The 21,389-nt window shown below is 43.8% G+C and overlaps 1 protein-coding gene across 1 annotated transcript in view; it reads left to right on the top strand.

Moving 5' to 3' along the window:
- Positions 1-21,389, top strand: part of cdk6 (cyclin-dependent kinase 6) — a 36,036-nt gene that overhangs the window by 8,879 nt on the left and 5,768 nt on the right. The window contains exons 4-5 of the mRNA XM_044052503.1: positions 3,206-3,373; positions 16,179-16,288. Of these exons, the coding sequence (XP_043908438.1) occupies positions 3,206-3,373; positions 16,179-16,288 (278 nt within the window). The remainder of the gene's footprint in view (positions 1-3,205; positions 3,374-16,178; positions 16,289-21,389) is intronic.

The raw sequence follows: 21,389 nt of genomic DNA, 5'->3' as shown, positions 1-21,389 counted from the left end.
GTTGGTTCTCTGTACACAGCTCCTGATAAGCGAGGGTTACAATGACTGGTGGGTTAATGAAATAAAGTAATCATTAGTTCCTGGCTGCCGTTCTCTGTGGTGAGGTAATGCCAACTACGAGAGCTGAGAAAATAAAACATGTGAGGAACTTAAAACCATTGTGATTCTCCTAATATTTTTAAAAGTTTCAAAAACGGTTGTGTATAACCCCCCGCGACGTTGGGCGCGGAGGTTTCTGATGACGTTCAACAATGCAAAACGCACTTTGTTTGAATCATAGTTGACCCCTTATGGCAAACCTCCTTCCTTTGCTTTCTCCTAACGTCCACACAGCTGGAAGGTTGCGTGGACAAAGGGACAATGACAATGACGAGATGACCCAGGCGCCATCCCTTGCTCTTTCTATTTCAGTGGATACTTCACAGTGACCCCCCAGTGTGACAACCCCCATCCTGAATGGAACACACCTCTACCCACCCTGATCCAATGGTTACTCCTTCTCTTGAATTTACTCAATCTCTGCCAAGGACACTGAACCAAAAAGAACCAAATCAGATGAACCCACCAGCACCAGACACCCTACCCTAAACCCCCACACCCCCACCCTCCACCACCCACTCAGCCTTGCTCAGACTTGAGACCCACCACATGCTCATTGATGAAAGAGGCCCTCCTCCTCCTCCTCCAGCAACCAAATGAGCTGGAAGGACATCAAGCGGCCCGGCTGCCCCAGCCTCGGTCTCCTCAGCCCGGGCCAGCGCTCCAGTCTCACCCACCTGCTTGTGTCGCCATCGTCTAAGCTTGCACAGCTCCATTCTGTGGGCCCATAAAGGGGTTAATGAAGCATGGGGAGGGAATTACACAAACGCTAACCGGCAGATGTCCCATATTGTGCTTAGCTACAATAAACAATATGGCTGCCTCTGGTGCATTAGCATTAGAAAAGGAGTTGCACTCAGAAAGCCATGTTTTGACTGCATCTCGCAGAGGGCCGACTACTTTTATTCCTGGTCCTTTTTTGCTTTTCCAGGGTCAGATGTGTTGCCTTTTTTGTTCTGATTTTTTTTGGGGGGATTTTTGTGTTTCCTCTTTGCCAAGTCTTTTATGATGCTTTTTGGTTAAAGTGTTGCCAGTTGAGGACAGTTGTGAGTCTCTTTTTGTCATCGCTAATGCATGACATTGGAGAAATATCAAATTGTGTTAGTCTGGTTAAAACCAGAAGTACATGTTGAGATGCCAGTCTGACTGAAAATGCACTAGATCGGGAGTCGAATTACTGAGCCTGAGCTGGTCTGTGTGACTTTTACTTAAATATAAAAGAAGACACCGGTACTCAGAAGATAACGGCAAGAAAAACACGGCTACATTCGGGCCACTGAAAAACGAACATACTTCATTCAATAAATCTATTCCACACTAGGCTTGCATACAGGGACAAGGACAGTTGTCCAGTTGAATGGCGTAGTCAAGCTACGGTCGTAAACGCAACTTAACTGTGAATGGAAATGTACTGACTTTGTGGTCTTGAAATCTGAGGCATATTTGACTCATGTAGAATTTCCCCACAGACTTTGCTTTTTCTCCACGTTTGACACAGAGTCGAGACACCTTTCACTACTCAGTCGTGAGGGCAGCGGACTGATTCAACACAGGGCATGGCACTCAGGCCAATGGGCCAAGACTGTTTGTGTATTTGTCCAGGAGTCACACTTCTGAGATAATTAGTGTTTACTCGGAAATGCTGCTGAAAGGAAGCACGGTGAAATGGCTATTTAAAGCAGAGAGGAACTGATGGGGGGGCCCTGCTATTGTGTCAGCCGCCCTCAACACACATGCACACGTTGCATGCATACACAAAGTAACCAACTGCTTGCCTCCATCCTGCAGCCCTGTCTGTCTGTCTGCTGCCCTGCTCACTGGGTCATGGCTGGATGGCGTTTTAGAAAGGAAAGTCTGTTTATGTATCCTGTCTGCCCTTGGTCAGATGTATACTCACATTCACACACACACAGAGAGAGATGGTGTTAAAATGTAGACGTTTCGGTTAAGTCACACAAATCCAAGCGGGGAGCATTACACACACACACACACACACACACACACACACACACACACACACACACACACACACACAAACACATCCCTCTTCATCTCTACAGCACAGCACAGAAGCCAGCCCCACGCTGTTTGCTAATGTTTTCTGCTTGAGTGTGCAGACCCCTTTGACTCACTCACCAGCTGGTCAGCTAGTGAATAGAGTTGTGGGCTCATGTCACTTGTGAGGTCTTGGCGAAGAGTTTTGGGCGTGTGTGTGTAAGAGAGAGTGTGTGTTTTGGGGGGTGTGCAGTGTTGGACGCAACCCCCCATCCCCCCCCCAACCCTCGCCGCCGCCTCGCCACAGTGTCTCTCTGAACTCTCATCTCCACGTTGTTTCCCTTTCAAACTAATAATATTTTATTCATTTTTGAGTCAGTATTAACTCAAGTGCAGTGCTCCCTAAACCAACACTCCAAAACCACCTGCTCACAGTCCTTTTTCAGTGATAAGGTTTTTGTTTACAGGTGCAGGACCTGTTTGAGTATTTCAGTTTGAAGAGAACAAGTCTGTGCAGGTTTTTCTTTTCTTTTTCCTTTTTTTCTTTTGGTGCATACTTCGTTCTTGTTTACACCAGTTCACATTTGTTTGCATGTCATGAATGTAACCATTTCTGAGGTCAGCTTTTGGGCATAATAAGTGAGTCTGTGCCAATTAACTCAACAGGACAGCTGCTGAGAAACAGATCTATGCTTGTGCAGAGCACGGCTTCTCTCTGCGCGCGCGTGTGTGTGTGTGTCAGTTATCAAACATCTGCCACAGTCAACAAAAAAGACACAGGCCTCCTCCAGTTCACTCCCTCCCCGTTTTCCCTGTCTGAATGTCCCGGCCTTTTCTTCTTAACTCCTTACTGCAGGTTTCATGTGAGGCCTTTTGTTGCCCTGTTTAACAGAGGAATTACTTCAAATGTTGTTCAAGAGGTGCAAGGTCATGAAGCCATCTGCTTTTAACATTTTGCAAGAACAATTGGGGGTAAAGGAAAGGTCAGATTGAATCAGTTGCAGATACAAAAACTGGGATCTAACTTTTTTTTGTTAACATATTTTAATGTACTGTGTACAAATAAATCCACCTGTTTATCGACTCCTTGCTTTTTTTTGTGCTCTCACAGGATATGATGTACCAGCTGCTCCAGGGCCTGGACTTTCTGCACTCGCACCGCGTAGTCCACCGTGACCTAAAACCCCAGAATATACTGGTCACCAGTGGGGGACAGATCAAACTGGCCGACTTCGGCCTAGCCCGCATCTACAGCTTCCAGATGGCGCTCACCTCTGTGGTGAGTCATGTTGTCCGTATATGTGAACACAGCGGGAATAATTCTTGTAAGAGATTACCCCAAACAAACACACACAGTTTCAAACCAGACGGGGGGGGTAGACTGTAGGATGTTTTTAAACTGGCTCGTAGACAAAAACAGACCTGGACGAAGAAATGCAATGAGTGACGAGTGATGATGTGAGGTAAGGTTTGGCACCTGGCGTCACTCGAGCTCATTTCACCTGTCTACTGTGATAAGTATGAAATGCTACCTCTGCATACTTCAGTCAACTCTTGTGACTCCTTGGTGTCACATTCCAAAGTCCTTATGTCAGCATAGCTGAGAGGCATTTTTAATTGGATTTTTTTTTGCTCTATTTTGCATTTGCATTTCGGGGTTTAGCATTTAACTCTTAGTCTGCTGCCTGTCTGTGTGCGGCCTGTAATTACTGTTGGCTGTAGGCAACAGATAATGCAGCAGGGCAGGGTTGGTACTTTGTAAATACAAAGGGATTAAGCCCTGACAACTCTGTCCTCTCTCTATCTTCTGTTTTTATTCAAGTGCAATCTTTAACCAACCCTGAAAGTGCCATCTACTTACCATCTAATACCAGACTCCAGACCTTTCCACAGTTACGTCGAGCTATGGTTGCTGCTTGACTTTGTCATTTAATTGGACAACTGTCCTTGTCGCAGTATACAAGTCTACTATGTGAGGTGGCGATCTGCTCCTTTTATGCTTGCGAAAATTTGGTGTTGACCTATTATGTCACAGCTTTAGCAGGTGGCTATATGGTAGCATATGGAGCGCCAATGCATCTTTCCACCGCCCATTAACTTCAACATATTTCATTCTTTTAGCTGACAACATAAGTTTGGTCGAGGGATGAGACGCTACAATACTGAATATCGGTATCGCTAACAGAGGCGAGGACTGTGGACATATTTAGTGATGGATGGATAGATGGACATAAGCGATACGATCCCATATACCGCACGCAGACTGTAAAACGATGTATATGATAATCAGCAACCGCATATCTTTTAAAACTATATGTGTGTATATATATATATATACACACACTATGCTTCACATAGTGAAGCATTTATTTTAAAACTCTGGCTTTAGTCCGTCTAACACAATGATTCCAGTTTCTTCTAACATTATGTAAATGTACTGACTGATGGCATGGTTCTTATCATGCCCGCTGCATCTTTGGAGACTTAGATAAAACAAACGTCTAACGTGATATAGCGGGCACTTGCATAGCATCAGCAGGTAGCGGCGTAGCACTGTGCCAAATGATAGGGTTTCTCTGTGTAAAGTGAGAGCCAAGGGCCCCAGCGGTCTGTCTCGGGAACCCCTTATTGGTTGTCACAGACATGGATGGAACAGACGAGACAGATACCCCTCCCTTCCCAGTCGTCGGCACTTTGATGCCCAACTGTTGAACTGTGGGCTCTGATGACCAGATAGTATAGAGAGAGAGAGAGACTGAAAGTAGTCTGTGCAAGGAGACATGAGACTTCTTATGACCCAAGCAGCCTAGTTTTGAGTTATTGTGAACAATAATCACTATGTTTCCATGCACGGTTATGTCAACTATCCAATTTAATGTGACTAGGAATGGGACAATACCACTGTTTTGTGTCCGATACTGATATCACAAACTCCAGTATCTACCGATGCTGATATTAGTTGGATACATTCAGTACATTTTAGACCATTAGAGTCATTTAGAGTAATAGAGTCATTTCAAAAGCATCCTTCTCTCAACTGTGTAGCAAATGTCGTTACATAAGAACATCCAGTTTTGCAGTTAAAATGTAAAATATGCAAACTAATTACTGCTCTCTGCAGGAACAGGGAGTGTGCCTGTTCCATTGTCGGTGGTGGACATGAGCAGGTTCTTCTCCCTTCACACCAACTACTGCTGACGTATGCACTGCACGTCTCACTAAATAAGGTTCTATTACTTAGAGACCAATTCCTCAAGGATTGAAAGTGCACCTTTTTTAAACCCATGAAATAAAACAGTGTGGTCAGGCTTACATTTAATGAAATAGCTTGTGCAGTATTTTACTTGTGCAGCTTGTAACATAATTGTTCATCTTGGCACACTAGTAAAAGTCGCCATAGGCCATTTTAAAACAAGTGAATAAATGTACATTATACCTGCAATTAAAATTACATTTGAATAGGAACAAATGACTGAATGTAGATCTCATGAAGCCAAAGCAGACATCACATGTCAAGAAAAGCCACTCTCATTAACTCTTTAACAGCTTCATAACTCATAAATGAAACTTTTTTTATCACTGACAAGATAAGAGATGCTTCCGATATTAAACAGTAGGTATAATGTCGTATCTATAAGTCTATTTCTGTTTGAGTCAAGTCAGTTTTATTTCATACAGCCCAGCATCACACATACAATTCGCCTCAGAGGGCTTTACATTCTTTACAGCAAGTGACATCCTCTATCCTTAGACCCTCCACAAAACCCCTGAAGAGCCACGCAGGAGGGATCCCTCACAGACCCTAGGTGTCACATGTACAGAAACATGTTCAGCAGATTCCAGAAAAGTCAAATGTAGGGGGAGGTTAGAACAAGAAGCTAATGTGAGCCTCTCGTTCTGGCCCCCGATCACTATTTTCTCAGAATTTTCTAGGGTAATTCTTACTGTCCATAAATGATCATCATGATACATGATAATGCACACCTAACTCTCAGAGGAGTTAGCACCTAACCAAACTGTTTAGGCATTACACAATGTGCGGTTTCAGTAGAGGTTTTGCTTTTAAATAGACGTCGCACTTCATTTATGACTAGATGGGGGACGTTTTGAGTGACAGTCCCCGAAACTACACACACACACATACACAAATGTAAAATCTGCCTGCACACAAACTCACACACTTATTTCCTTCCTCGGTTATACAGATTGGCCCACAAAGATTGTGAGTGTGAGAGAGAGAGAGAGAGAGAGAATGAGAGACTGCATGCATGCATGCATGCAATGTGAGCACAGGATCTTCGGTTTCTGTGTCTGGAATCCCCCTTTCTTTTGAACACACACACACACACACACACACACACACACACACACAGTCTCCATTTATCCATTCATTGTTTCCTCTTGCTAATAAAAGCAGATAATCTACACTGCATGCAGCACACAAGCACACAAATACACACTCTGTTTAAGCGGATCTTCCCCTTTGCCCAACAGACCAGCAGTTACTTATTTAGTCACCTAATGCCACCGTTACTGGAAGACAGATGGGCTTAGGAGAACTGCTGTTGCTTAAGCGAACGAGACACTTCTCCCTCGCGCTTTCAACGTGATTCATTTAGCACCTCTCGAATGACTTGATGGCTGAAGTGTGCATTTGCATAAAGTTGTCTTAAAAAGAGTCCCCATCTCCGCACTCCTCTCCCAGTGCCACGCACTGAAAGTAGCACTTGCACGCTCTGCACTGATAATGGTTGAACTTCTCATTTTATCATGAATTTGCTTTCTCACCTACCAACGTACGGCCCCGGTGACATGTCGCGGTCAAAGATGTGATCTGGGAGTGTGTGAATGTATTTTTTAAAAAAAAGTCTGTGTGCGTCTGCACGTACATGGTTGTGTTTCATTGATGGCCCTTTAGAAATCACTCACCTATCATGTAGTACAGAGAGAGAGAGGGATAGGGAATGAGGGAGTGAGAGAAGGAAAGAGAGCGAGACCACCCATTAGGTTGGTACAGCGGTCCAGATTAGGCCGGCCATTGCAGTCCCTAGGGGTCTGTTGCTTTGTTGATGGTTTTTTAATGACCCCAGTCTGGCTACAGCTTCATTGTAGCACCATGAGTGACAGGCAGATGGGAAAATCTGATGGCTTAATCTGACATACCAGAAAAGAAGAGACAGATTTTTTTCTCTGCGTGTCCCACTGAGGTCCCAGTTCTGCTAAAGCGCTTAAGACCTTTTTAAACCTTTTTTTTGTTTGTTTTCCTTTTGATGTCGTTTGAATTTTTGGATTAAATGCTAACAGCAAATGTTTCGATGCAGCGTTGGAAATATGACTCATTTGGATCCTAAAGATAAACCCTAAAAGTTATTTTAGGGGCTTCTTCCATGGATTCGTCTTAACCAACAAACAACGGCACCTGTTTTAGCAGTTCCCTCAGATCCTCTGTAAAACGAAGTGCACACTGAGTGGTTTTCAGAGTCGTTGGATTGCTGTAATACACGGACTGTCACCAGGAGGCGTCGTCACCTGTTGCATCGTCTGGAAAACACATGTGGTCACCCTATCCTGGTCTCTGATAGGCTGGCTGGGGGTGGCATCAGTGATCAAACTTCCTGCATGTTGGAAATGAGATAGGGGGTCTGTAATGCATTGGCATCTGCAGGCCACGTCTTTGCAAATTTCACACTGTCGATCACGAGCCAGTTTGTGTGCGATTAGCCACAACTTTGCAGAAGTCATTGGCGAGAGCAGGTTATCGGCCTGACAATCACGTGTAAATGAGGCTTACAGGTTTCACTTTGGCAGCTTTCTTGACTGGTCTCAAGATGGATATCTTGGCGAAGAACTTAACATGGCTGATGATTTGGAAGTGACAGAGAACAGAAGGAGTGAAGGGGGTCCGTTGTTCTTTTCATGCCACACAAAAGATAACCTCCAGTGACCCGGTGGCCTCTCCGTTCTCACCGTCCACACATTACTGACCATCAGTACAAGGAAGGTCCCATGAAAACTATTAGTTTCCACTCTCCTGTCATGTGCAGACTTTCTTGTCCAATTGAATTTGGGAAACTTAAGTGGAAAGCCACCAGACTTAAGTTAGGACTTGTTTTTGAACAGTGTTGTTTTTCCTAGATTAATTAACAGGAGATGACGAGAGAAGGGTTATTAGTCATATATGTGTTTGAGTTTGTTGTTGGCTTTATTTTGTAGTGGTTTTGTCTTACCTGTAAGATAATCTTAAGTGTGTTTCACATTAGCCAAAAAGGACCTATTTTCAAGCCTTGTTTATTCAAACAGCCACTTCTACTTTCTTAGTAACACCCACTCATAGTTTCCATTAAACTCTCTCTGGTGACATGTGGAATAGTGAAATTGTCACCTGATCAAAGGTATTTTCCCAGTTCGTCCCACAGCTTCCCTCTATTTAAAGGCCTCCCACTGCGTTAACCAAAATAAGACACCCATATCTCAGACGACATTAAACAAATTGAAACCAGATTTCCTGCCCGCACTCCCAACAGCAGAGCAACAATACAATACAAAGCTTTCAGAAGCAGTCAGACTCTATCGAGTCTGGATCTGTATTCTCACTGTGAAGGGGTTTCCCACTTTTGGACCCCAAGCTATATTTCCCTGAGGGTTTTAGTTGATGTGTTCTCACTGTTTGTGACTTTGGATAATCTTTTATTTTAGTTGATAATATAGTAAATGAGGTTTTAAAAAAATACAAGTTCAGCCCTTGATATTAAAGTTCTGTTCACCAGTTTTAAGACAAATCATTTAAGGGAACCTTTCAGCAAACATGACCCCTCAGGACATATCACACATGCAAGCGTTAGAGCCAAGTTCAAAAATGATGACTAATGAAACGCAAATATCTCAGTGATGACCAGGGTTGGACAGTGTGGACAGTCACTCTGAGCCAGACAATATGTATGTTTCCATGCACAGGTAAGTCAGCTGGACTGCAGCGTTCTGTTGGACGACTGCCCCTTGTTCAGTGTGAAAGCACTCGCAGGAAATCGATTTATTGAACAAAGTGTGTCCGCCTCTGCTGTCCCCTTTCAGCTTGTTAGAATTAGGTGGTTTCCGGTTTAACTTGCAGCTAGTTGTTTGTTTGAGGGTCATTCCAAGTCTTCCTATTATCCATTAACTTAAAATATCAATATGTTGTCTTATTCCTCTGTGTACCAGCTGGAGGTATACCCTTGACTCCCAATCACATTATCTGGGTTGGTTAGTCTGACTATGAGAAATTAGAATTGGTACAATTTGGGTAACATGGGGCAGCCCATGGCCAAGTGGTAAGGGAACTTGGCTTGTAACCGGAGGGTTGCCAGTTTGAGCCCCCACCAGGCCAACCTCCATTGCTCCCCTGGCACTGCTCAGAAGGTTTCCACTTGAGGATGGGACCAAACCTTTGGCACGTGTTTTGGCAAGTATGGCATTAGACAGACTAACGTAGTCATTTGGGTTTTATTTAATATAATGTATTATTTAATTTAACCGTCTTTTTATCGCAAACACGTCATAGACATTCCTTGTCGTCATTCATGCGAACAAATGGAGTCAAACGACGTAGCATATATGCCGGGCCTACTGTATGTAACAGACATGTGATGCTATGACATTGTTGTTTTCCCATGTATCGATTGTGCTGTTTTGAGATATTTTGTACTCTGGGACTCTGTTTTCCAAAGAGATGATAAATGGCCGAGAATTCTGGTAAACTAAACGTTTCTGTGTTCCTACTGTGCACTGCACTGACTGATCGAAGGTGGAATTGGGGGAGAGGGGGAGGCGGGCAGGGGGGACGGGGCCCTGCACTGCACTGCACGCAGGGAAGCACGTGCAGGACTCTCTGGGAATGTTTAGATATCTCCTCAAATGGCTCCGCATGGGAAAAAAAGAGGAAAAGTCATCCTCTGTGCTTTGACTGCAGCCGGCTGGAGCAAAAGAGTTGTCCCCAATTTGACACACAATAAAGTATATCAATGCAGTATATATGTCTGTACGAACAGGAATACATTAATACACACTCATACACCACACGTCACAGTATTAATTGCCGTTGCTCTCCCAGCATTGCTCCTGGTGAGGAAGAGGAGGTAGTGATCGGCATGGTGCATGTGCACACACGTGCACACACACACACACACACGGCATCTGGATATTGAAGCCTTGTCTGTACCAGCAACGGCATGAGGAATAGGAGGAAGAAGAAAAAAAAAAAAGAGAGAAAAAATTACAGCATATATCAGGAATTTTCCAGCTAATGATGTGCGGATGTGGTAGCACTGGGGAGAGCGAGCCACTGACTGTGCTGTCTTTGTTTCGCTCACCGAGGGCCCCATGCTGCATTCCTGTATGCTTTGCATACTTTGGCAACAGTTGTGGTGCCCCCTTTTTTTCCCCCCTGTTTTACTGTATACAGTTTGTGTGCTGCTCTTGCACTTTTCCTTCTGCCTCTGCAGCTCCGTCTTTCCCTCCCTCTCTCTCTCTGTCTACCTTTCCCCAACCCTCTCTCGCTCCCTTTTTTTTTTTTTTTACCTTATTTCCTTTCTTGGCCCGGTACAGTGACAATTGTCCTTTTTTGCAGAACAAGAGAGAGAAAAGAGGGAAAGTGAGGGAGGAGTGAAATAATGGTGTTTACAACATGGCTGACTGCTGGAGCTCCGAATGGGGCCTCTTGGGAGACACAACATCACAGCCTCGGCTTCACTGTACTCTCTGAGTGCATAGTTTTACTGTTATTATTATTATTATAGCATCCGCTGCGTGTCTCATACATGTCCTGCCTATACACTCTGTAGCCTTTATCCCTTTTCCTCTGAGGTTCTCTTCGGAAGACTTTAATTAGCGGTGGATTGCTTTGAGGAATGTTATCAAATTCTATCTTGCGATGGAAACTGTCAAGCCGTTCACCTGACGGTCTCCACTGCCCTGCAGGTTTATTCCTTTTTATTCAGTTAGTTGGTGTTTTAAATTGAAATTAATAACACAAGTTATTTGGCTTGCAGAGTACTTGTTTGTAAGGGTGTGTGCGTGCGTGCGCGCGTGCGTGCGTTTGTGTGTGTGTGTGTGTGTGTGTGTGTGCAGAGGTGCTCTTTCATCCTGGGCTTCTTCAGTGAGCGAGAGAATGTAAACATGGGCCCCTGGCCAAGCTTCATCAGCCCCAGTGCCTCCGGTGTCGCAGCCCTAAGGCCTGGCCTCAGTCATCCTCGTGGTGTCTGGTCACAGATATACAGTGTTGGGGGGAGGGACACTTCACTAATTGTTATGTAGCTTTGTGATTTTCATTAATTAACACTAAAGCATTTGTGTCGCTCTGAATATTTCAAAAATATTCTTACTCTTGAGTACTTGAGTAGTCTTTTCACTGCATACTTTTTTACTATTGAGTAGTTATTTTCATGAGTACTTTTACTTCTACTTGAGTAATTATTATCTTAAAGTAACAGTACTTTTACTTGAGTAATTTGTTTGGCTACTCGACCCACCTCTGTGTGGAGCTGATGGGCTTAATCTTCATTGTGTGAGTTCATTTTATTTTTAAAGGTGACACACTACCGTTTCAACACCCAAGCAGCTTCATTTGGAGCTGAATCTCACTCTCGAGATGTTCCCATGTGCTGCCAACCTCAGGAATGTGGCGAACTCACATTTTCTCATCACCGCTGACGATCGCCCACAAGAACACATCTTGCGCTGTGTTGAAATACCATTATCCTACAACATCAAATGCATGCTCCAGATAGCTTGCGTCGATCTGCAGGCACAAAAAAACCCCATGTGCGTTCATTAATGCAGCAGGTGCTCTCATGGTCACGTGCAGCTATTTGCCCATAAAACACCCACGCTCCCATGCATGCATTCCATGCATACTGTCAGACTCCGCCACAGGGCATGCACAGTGCGCTGGTGGCACTGGTCCGGATACTGTATGTCAAACAGGCTTGGAGGTCCAGCCCAGGAGGCCTGGAGGTCCTCTGGGGCAGCCCCAAGCAGATCAGGGAGGAGAGTACAGCAGCAGCGGGGGATGCAGAGGATGGTGGTGGTGGTGAGGGGGAGGATGCTCTCAGCAGAATGGAATTTCCAGAATGTTGTCCTTTAATCTGGAGTCAGCCTCTCACACTCTCTCTGTCGAAGTCTCTCTCTCTTTTTCTCCCCGGCTTTATCTGACCACCTCCGGCTTTTCTGTTACCATGAGGAGGAGGAGGAGGAGGAGAAGGGTGTCGGATAGGCGGAGAGACCGACTGGAAATGCAAAGCAGCTGACCTAAGAAAAAAAAAACACAGTGTTGCACAGTTAAAGGCTGACTCACTGTCAACATTTTTGAGTGTCTAACATAATCTCTAAGGCTATATATCCGTTTGCATGCAGCTTGGACAGAGGAAGGGTAGCAGGAGAGGGTAACGAAGGGATATGTGAAGCAGAACAGAGAATGGGAAGAGGGAGAAAGGCTAAAGAAGAAGGAATGCAAATGTGGTCAGAAGAAGAGGAAGGGAAAGGACAGAAATAAGCAACATTGCAATTGGAGCATGTTTTTTTTTCTTTCTTTTTATAAACGTGTGCTGTTGTCATGTCTTTGTGAATGGTGTGTAACTTGTGCGGTTAGGCCGTGACTTGGAACATGCCCTTTTTTTCTCGGCGTGGTATTTTTGAGATATTCAATGTAACAGATGTGACACTCGAGTGTGAATCTGCTCAAAGGTCATTCGCATTGACATAACAGACTTCACTGTGTCTCAGACATAATGTGTGTGTGTGTGCAACGGGGTTGGAGTAAGAGAAACAGACGTGGGGGAGATTGTTTAAAGAAAAAACAATGTCATTTTGTAGAGGAGGAACAAGGGCTTGCAGGAGTGAGAGAGGGAGAGAGAGAGGAGAGGGAGGAGGTTGGGAGAAAATGGCAAAAATGGTGAGGAGCATTGCGGAGTGGAAAGCAGCACTGACGGCAGGCTGGAAATGAAAAGGAGCAGGGAGCTCTGAAACTTTGAGGCCAGACTGTTAATGAATTGAGAGTTTTAAGCGGTATAAAGAACATATTCTTTTAAAGCCCCTTTCACACTAAAATCGGTGCGTATACCCAGGATCTTTGAACCTGGGTGACGGCGCTGAAAGAACCATCACTCGTGTCAGTTGTCGTTCTTCCCTGTGGAGGTTTTTTGTTTTTTTTCACCCTTACGTGACCTGTGCGTGGATTGTGACGTCACGGAGTGTCAGAAACGAAAGAAGTCGTGGAGGAAGGGAAGGTGGCTACTGTTTTGTATCGCTTAAACAAATCTATGAACATGGTCAAACTTAAAGTTGTCCGATTTGTTCTAAAAGTATTACTCATTAAACAGAAAACTATGCTACAATACCAAAAAGTGCATGTTTATGACAGAAAAGAGGGTGGGAACTGGCTTTTAGTGTCACAGACTTAACTGGTTCATATTTTGCAGCCCGGCTCCGTCATATGCTTCTGTCTAATGAGAGACTACCGTGTCGCGAGACAACTGCTAAAATAACTGTAGTATGTAAACACTGCAGATTCGGATTCTGCTTAACTCGATGCATCGGTCTTCCAGTGTGTGCGAGTGCATGCATGTGTGATATGTATGCATTAACGTGCGATTGTGGCCAGGTTTTCGAATAACTGCGGATGTACCCTGAGCTGTAGAGCTGTGGTTCTTCCTAGAAGACTCTTTGTGAGCATGCATTCATACCTAAGGCTCGACTCTGCACGGCTGCAGCCTCCTGAACTTCAGTATTTGAGTGTTTGATGGTGGATTTAGCCGTGCCACGTCTTGGTTGATGGGGGAGACCCTTTGAGATGTGCTGCAGAGAACTGTGCTGCAGTTAAAATCTAATGAAGTTAGAAAAAGGAGAAAAAAAAAGAAAAGAAAGAAGAGCTATGTCGTCCTCCATTTTCCTATGTTGAAAGTAATGAATGACACATTCTGTTGCTTGACTACAAGACCAGCCATGCAACGTCCATTCATGTTTTTCTTTGAGGTTTCACTGTTCTAAAAAATCTCCCCCGATCCAAACAGTGGGTCTGTTCATTCTGAGCGTGTGTCTGATTTCTGGTCACGCGGCTCGGGCCGACGCATCTCAGCCAATGAGCCTCAACTTCCTCCCTATTTCCACTAAAGCAGGAAGCAGGGGATTAGAAAGTGTCACACATCTGCAGAAACGCAGGCCCCCGGGCTCTATTAATAGAGTCATTGAGCAGAGAGACGAGCAAATGTGACTGAACTTTTTATTCCTCCTGTCGCTGTCTCCAGTGTAACGTTTGGTCAGATTGCAGGTTTTTGCTCTCAGACATTCACGGCTTCCTCTCACATTTCAATTATGAATAAAGTGAATAAAACATTTCCCTGAGGCCCGGTGGCTTAACTCATTGTGCAGCAGTGGCAGTTGCCCACTGCCCAATGTCAAATATCAGTGCAGACCATTCAAAATATTTATCTTTGCACTGTACAGATAATGACTGAGCGTTGACAGCGGTGGCAAGCAGTCCTGTACGGCAGTTTTGAGCACAAGCTTTCAGTTTCTTTCAGTTTTATGTCTATTTAGTTAATGGATGTGTGTTTAAAAAAGTATATTTTAAACGCTATTGAGATGATTCAATGTTAAAGTAGTGGAGCGACTGACTGACCACGCTGTGTATGTTAGCGCTGCCACTAAAGATTATTTTCATATTTATAAGAATTATTATTTTCTAACGTCGATCCGCATCAAACCTGGAAATGATGATGTTCTCGATTTGTCTTTTGTCCGCAAACCAAAAACGATTTGGTTTTAATGATTTCCTTGTTTGTAAATATTCACATTTAAGAAGCTGAAAAATCACATGAACTTTTTAATTTTTAATTATTAAAAAATAAATAAAAATGCTCAAACTGAATGAATCAACACTTAAATTCAAGTAAAATCCTGAAACATTTCAAAGGACATTTAAAAGAAAAGAAAACAACATTCTCGGTTGCCGTGCATCCAATCCAATCACACTGCTAACATGGCAAAAAAAAGGGGTTAAATGACAGAGGGACCATAACATACACACGCACTCACAGATTCTCTGGAGCGGATTTAAATCACTGATCAACACATGTAATACTGAAGTCATCGACCCCCCTTAGTGGAAGAAATCCTATCCAAAAGTCTGTGAGCCATAAAGTTACATGAGTGCGGAGTTCTCATGGGGCACTTGAGCTCATAAGCTTCACTATTTAACAGTTCATATTTGGCCATCCTCGTCTTTTGAAGATTTCAGCTCTCGTATTACCCGTACAGGCTCGCCGATAACATCTAATCAGGGCATCATTTCCTCATATTCCTACCGTGGGTCCAAGCCAGCTAATAAAGATATCTTGATGACACTGCACTCTCTCTCTCTCGCTCTCTCGCTCTCTCTCTCTCTCTCTCTCTCTCTCTGCTTACAAACATTCACCTCCGACTCCGAGATCCCGATAAGCACTCTGCAGAGCCTGAAGGGCCGACTGCAGCCAAGAGCTGCTGGAAAAATTCTGCAGTTTAGGAAAGCACCTGGAACCGGTCCACTCTCTTACCAGGGGTCACTGAGTTTTGTCTGGAGGCTTTCCCTACTGTAGCTGTTAACAATGCTGCTGCCTTCCTGCAGGCGATGACTGCACACAAAGACACATTTTAAAACCATGCGTACTGTGAATTTGGTCACAAAATGGCTGCCTTTTTTTTGGTTTGTCAAGTGGGTCCGAATTGTTTTGATGAAGTGTTTTTTTTGGCAGATGGGAAACGGTTGAGTGCTTGATATCAACGTCAAGCACGTCAACCTACATATTGTGTTAGATGCAGGTCGTCTGTCTGTGGTGGACCGCTGCGGAAAGACTGTGAGATGTGGGTACACCTAAACAGGAGCAGTGGATCGTGTCCTGCCAGATATGATTTCATGTCTTACGTAAGCTTCAGATGGGGACAGAGAAGCATTAACCCTGTGTTTGGAGGAAAGAGCGAATTTTGAATGAGCCTTGTGTTTGTGGGGGTCGTTCTATCGCGTAAACATGAACAATAATGTCTCGGTGATGGCTCATATTTGTGCCGTCTGTTTGCAGGTGGTGACGCTGTGGTACAGAGCTCCAGAAGTCCTGCTCCAGTCCAGTTACGCCACACCGGTGGACCTGTGGAGTGTCGGGTGCATCTTTGCTGAGATGTTCAGGAGAAGGTAGGCGATGCGGAGAGTCGTTTTCTCACTCTGGAAGGTTAAAGTGGTTCCATTCCGGTGTAGTCTTAAAAGCGAATCCAGAGCAGTTCTCTGATCCATGAACCCTTTTTGTAACCCTTTTGTTACCATCCTGTTGTTTGCGATATCTAGAAAATGCAGACATTTTCCGTCCAGGATGTACAGAGAAACTGTTTGTCTTTAACGGGAGCCCTCGAGACATCCGCGGAGCCATAAAAATCAAAATAAATCCAGGCGGCCTGAATATCATGATGGTCATAATTAGGGTTAAACATATCTTCAAATTATCCCCAATTAATCACAGGTACTACTGACTAGTTAAAGCTACAGTCAAAAAAGTGGTAAATGGCTTTATATTTCAACAGCTGTCACTGGTCTCGGGGGTTTGACACTAAATCTAAGAGAAACTCTCTGGAGCAAGAGGCCGTCCTCGCTACTCGAGAGGTTATACTCATCATGAATATGTTCAAAGCGGCTTTAAGAAAATATTAGTGTTACCATGACTTCATTCTTTTCTTGGCAAGTGTAAGTTTGTTTACCTCGGCAGTTCCGACTGCCCTTCCTGCAACCTTCACGTGATGTTGCCGTGACCTCCGGTGTTATGTCCAGGTCAGAGTGACGGAAGACTGCAGGAAGCGCGGCTGGAACTGTCCAGGTAAACAGACTTGCACTAGCCAAGGAAATGAATGTCGTCGGTGTATAAATTTCGTGAGCTGGAATGAATCTTTTCGGACAGATTTTGGTGTCGGTTTGTAATGTTTACATCGACGCAGCTAGTTGCACACACTCGCCACAAGGGGCGTTTTTTTTCCCCCTTCAGCCTGTTGAATAAAGACGCAGGACAGAATAAAGACATTTCACCGAGTAAAAGAAGATGTTTAGAAGTCATATCCCTCTCACTCCGTGTGGAATGGATGAAGTCACCACAGCAAATATTATAATAATCAACGGAAGCAGCTCAAAGAAAAGACATTTGGTGATATGGCTGCTATTGTTTATCTTGGCGAGCCAACACCCAGTATTTGTTTTACGGCGATGGAGAAGGGTCTATGCAGATTTTCTTTTACAGAATTTGGAAATTTAAAATTGCCACATGTGTTAATGGAAACCTAGCTGTTGTCCTTGCTGCGTTCAAGCTGTCTCTGTAAGTACTGGAGCGGACACACGCATGCGTATAGCTAAAATAAATGAATACAAATACTGCACATTATTCGGATCCTAACTGAATTCCAACTGCATTTGAGCCGTTACTTGTCTCCGAGATTGATGGCATGGTTACTTATTTGAGTTTACTAGATTATCGTTTTTATTCATAGCTTTTTCCTCCTACTTTTTATTGTCACCGAAAAAGAAAAAAAAAAATCCCAACCGTCCTCATTACAGAATCAGTTATCTGGGTGTTTCTTAAGCTTTTCACTGTTTCCTTAAACGACACCTGTCAGAATGCTCTGCGAGTATTGAGGAATCACATTACAGTTGCCTTATCAATCCAGTGATAGCAGGCTGCCTGCTGTGGTTGTAGTGTGCAAGTCAAGATTCTGCTTCTTGGTGTAGGTATTTGACAGTTTGTGGTCTAACGAACTTCACACACACGCTGGAGAGCCAGGCTAATAACTGACTGTTTTTTTTTTTCTTTCTTCATTCTCTAAAAATAAGTAAAAAAAAAAGAAATAACCAAATCAAATGAATAAAACCAACTGCAGGTTTATGCATGCATGAAAGAAAGCCACTTTTCCCCGGGCGCGGATAGTTTGTCATCTTTGCATCTTTACCCCGCTGTTGAAATTTATTTGAATGCCCCATTTGTCGCTGTGTGTGTTGACAAACGTGTCTCGTAATGGACAGAAACCTGGGGTCTGGCCAGCGTGTAATGGCGTGCGGCAGCGTTGATAAGAGCAGCTTCTCTGTATTTGGGCTGAATGCCAGGACGAAATTTATGCTTCCTTCCCCAACCGTCCTCACATTTCCCCTCCCCACCCTTTGCACGTGGTGATCATCAGTGGGAATTTTAAAGGCTCCATATGCACTTTGTTCTCTATGTTGTGAATAAATGGAGGAATCGCGCACTTTTTCCTAACTAACTTTTCCGCGTTTTCTTCAGTTAGACAGATAAAATATCGCGATGTATCGCTACATGATTCTCTTGCAAGATGTTGATTATCGGAAGGGGTTACCGAAACGGAAGAAGCTAAATGGAACCAGGCCATCCTCAGTTCCTTTTGTTACACCTGGGATTTTTATTAGTTTAACCTGTAGAAAAGTGGCTGCTGTGCAAAGAACCACGGAAGCTACCATGAAAATGAGGGTTAATATTGTTTAGAAAAAGAAATGTGCATCCTTCGTGTTGCATTAAAGCTCCTGTAGCGTTGCCATACAGTGTTTTATGTGATATAGGTACTTCAACCTTTATCTACTTTGCTGCTGATGTACACACAAGTACTTTTACTTGGAATGGAGTATTTATCTGATGTTGTATTGGCATTTTATATGCTTCACCACTTCACCTCTCTACATATTTCATGTTTGGTTGACAAACAAGGAAGTAGCAACAATTTTGTTTGTTGTGTTGGGAGTGTTGGCTGAACAGAACAAGCAGTCGTTGGCCTTATCTTAGGTTTTAGCTGTATTTTTTTATGTCCATGCAGAAGAATTAATAATGAAATAATAACTATCCTGGCTGTTAACAGATAGTATGCAGTATACCAGGATAAGGACTTACCTGACGTGTGTCATACACTGATTTTTTTTGTCTCTTCTTCAAAGGAACGTGGATAGGCTGTTAGTTATGGCGGACGGATATAAAGTCAAACATGTTTAATGCGTCACCACGTCGTGAAACGCCACAGAACTGAAGTGCATTTCGCGGCCTTGTCACCGTTTTGAAGATTAAATAAACATGGACCAAAGAGTGAGCGGCACTTGAAGTGAACACTTTTTTTTTTGTAAATAAGGAAGTGACATAAAGAACGTGTAATTAAGGTCTGGCCTTTTTTATGAACTGTTCCTTTAAGCGTGAGCACAAAGTGAATCTGTGAGGAGTGTTTGTGTGCGCGTGTAGTCTGGTTTAGTGTAACCTCTTCTCTCTCCCTGACACAATAAGCTGTAAAAAGCTTTAGTGTGTGTGTGTGTGTGTGTGTGTGTGTGTGTGTGTCCTCACAGTCTGGCACTTGTCCAACTTTGCCTTAAGGTGGAAACAAGGCAGAACCCTTTGATGGCGATAAACAGAACATGCACTCTTTCTCTCTGTGTGTGTGTGTGTCTCTCTCTCTCTCTCTGTGTCTCTCTCTCTCTGCAGGTGATTGAGATGGCTTTTTAAAAGGCCACCTGTTAGAGATTAAAGGGCACCTGGGAGAGGCAGTGAAAGAAAGTGCAAGAAAGCGAGAGATAGAGCGAAAGTGCCGAACAAGAGAAGACAAGAAATCGCCGCTTATTGATTTCCAGTGTTGTTGGAGAGGAGATTATAATCACTGACAGCTCGATTACAACAAACCAGACGGCACCAAAATGGTGGCGTAATTGCCCCCCTTTTTTCTGCTACCAAAACTGAAATGTCCCTTTTCTGGGGGATGTTTGATTACCTCATCTGTGCAGAGAGAAAATTAATACAAAACATATTTATTTATTTATTTATTTTCAATTTCCAATTCTCATGTAACAATGACGACCTAGACAAGAGGCAGCACAACAAGGGGGCACATAATACAACACGAAGAGAAATGTCACGCGTTGCATAAAAATGGTTGAAACCAAATGCAACAGTCGCCAATTTGAGGCCTCGCTTCATTTTTAAAAGAAGAAAGTGGAATAAACGGACAGATCTTTGGTGTCTGTTGCAGATCTATTATAAGTTCAAATGAACTGTATCGACCCACTTTCTTTGGATGGATAAAAAAAAAACAGTCGAAAGATCCATATTCTCCTGCTGCATTTGGAAGTGCAAGTTTCAGTGACAGCCCCAGTTCACCCAGTCATTATAGTGTTGCAGGTCAAAAGTGCCGTCTAACTGCAAAAAAATGCTCCTCATGACTCATGAAACTTCAAAGATATACCCCCAAGCCCCCTTCATCTCCACTTTCATAGTCAAACATGCCATTGTTTAAAAACAACACACACACACACACACACACACACATTTAATGGGTATGTACTGTAACAAGAAGAGTTGGGAACTTGTTGTCAAAGGAATTTGAGCAAATATCATGCAAGTCTGCATCTGCATGACTGGGATAGTGTCGGGGTGAGTCATAATTTGAATGAATGGGGAAACAGAGACACAGAGAAAGAGACGGTGCCTGCTTGTTGACATTCCTCCGTTCGGAAAAGGACGACTTTCTCACAGTTGAGATGGGTTGGTCGATCGAATGATCGATAAATCCAATCCAAAATCCACACGCGCACATGCCCGATGCTGCAGTCACATACTACGTCCACACCGCCTCGGGCTTTTTGGAGAAGCCACACGCTCCAGTTTTTCTCATTTTTTTTTTTTCTAAATTTCCCACCCAGACAGATCGACGCTCTCACGTGCAAACATGCACACGCGCACATTCCAGAGGTTGTCTCGGTGGAATGTGGGACAGAGCCGTGTTGGCACTAAAGGAAGCGTGACTCAGCTGCCTGTCCCAACCCAGTCTCAGTCCTTATTTAACTGCCATCCTTCAGTGGGTGTATGCGCACATGTACACGTGCACATTTGCAAATCCTGCAGTGGGAAACGATCACCTTTTTTTGGACGTGTATGCATTTGCTTGAGTGTGTGTGTATGTGTTGGTTGTGTTTGCCCATACCAGTGTCCAGCTCTATGTGAATGCACTTACCCCCAACAAACCGCTCCTGGTTTAAAAATGGACCTCTTGGAATTATCAGCCCTACTTGTTTTGGCACGATAACTTTGCTGTAGGTGAATTTTTTTCTTTCTTTCATACGTTGCAACAGCCAGAACTGGTTTGGTCTGATTTCCTCCCCCCAAAAAAAGAAGACCTGCATATGTGGCGTGGTCCTGTTTAAAGATGTCAAACACACACACACGCACACACAAAAAGACAAAGACGTTCATTAGTTGCGGGCATTTTTGAGCAATTGC

Source organism: Solea senegalensis, linkage group LG20 (genome assembly GCF_019176455.1).
Source record: "Solea senegalensis isolate Sse05_10M linkage group LG20, IFAPA_SoseM_1, whole genome shotgun sequence".
Lineage (NCBI taxonomy): Eukaryota > Metazoa > Chordata > Actinopteri > Pleuronectiformes > Soleidae > Solea > Solea senegalensis.
Note: the sequence above shows the minus strand (reverse complement) of the source record. Positions and strands in the feature narration are given on the sequence as shown.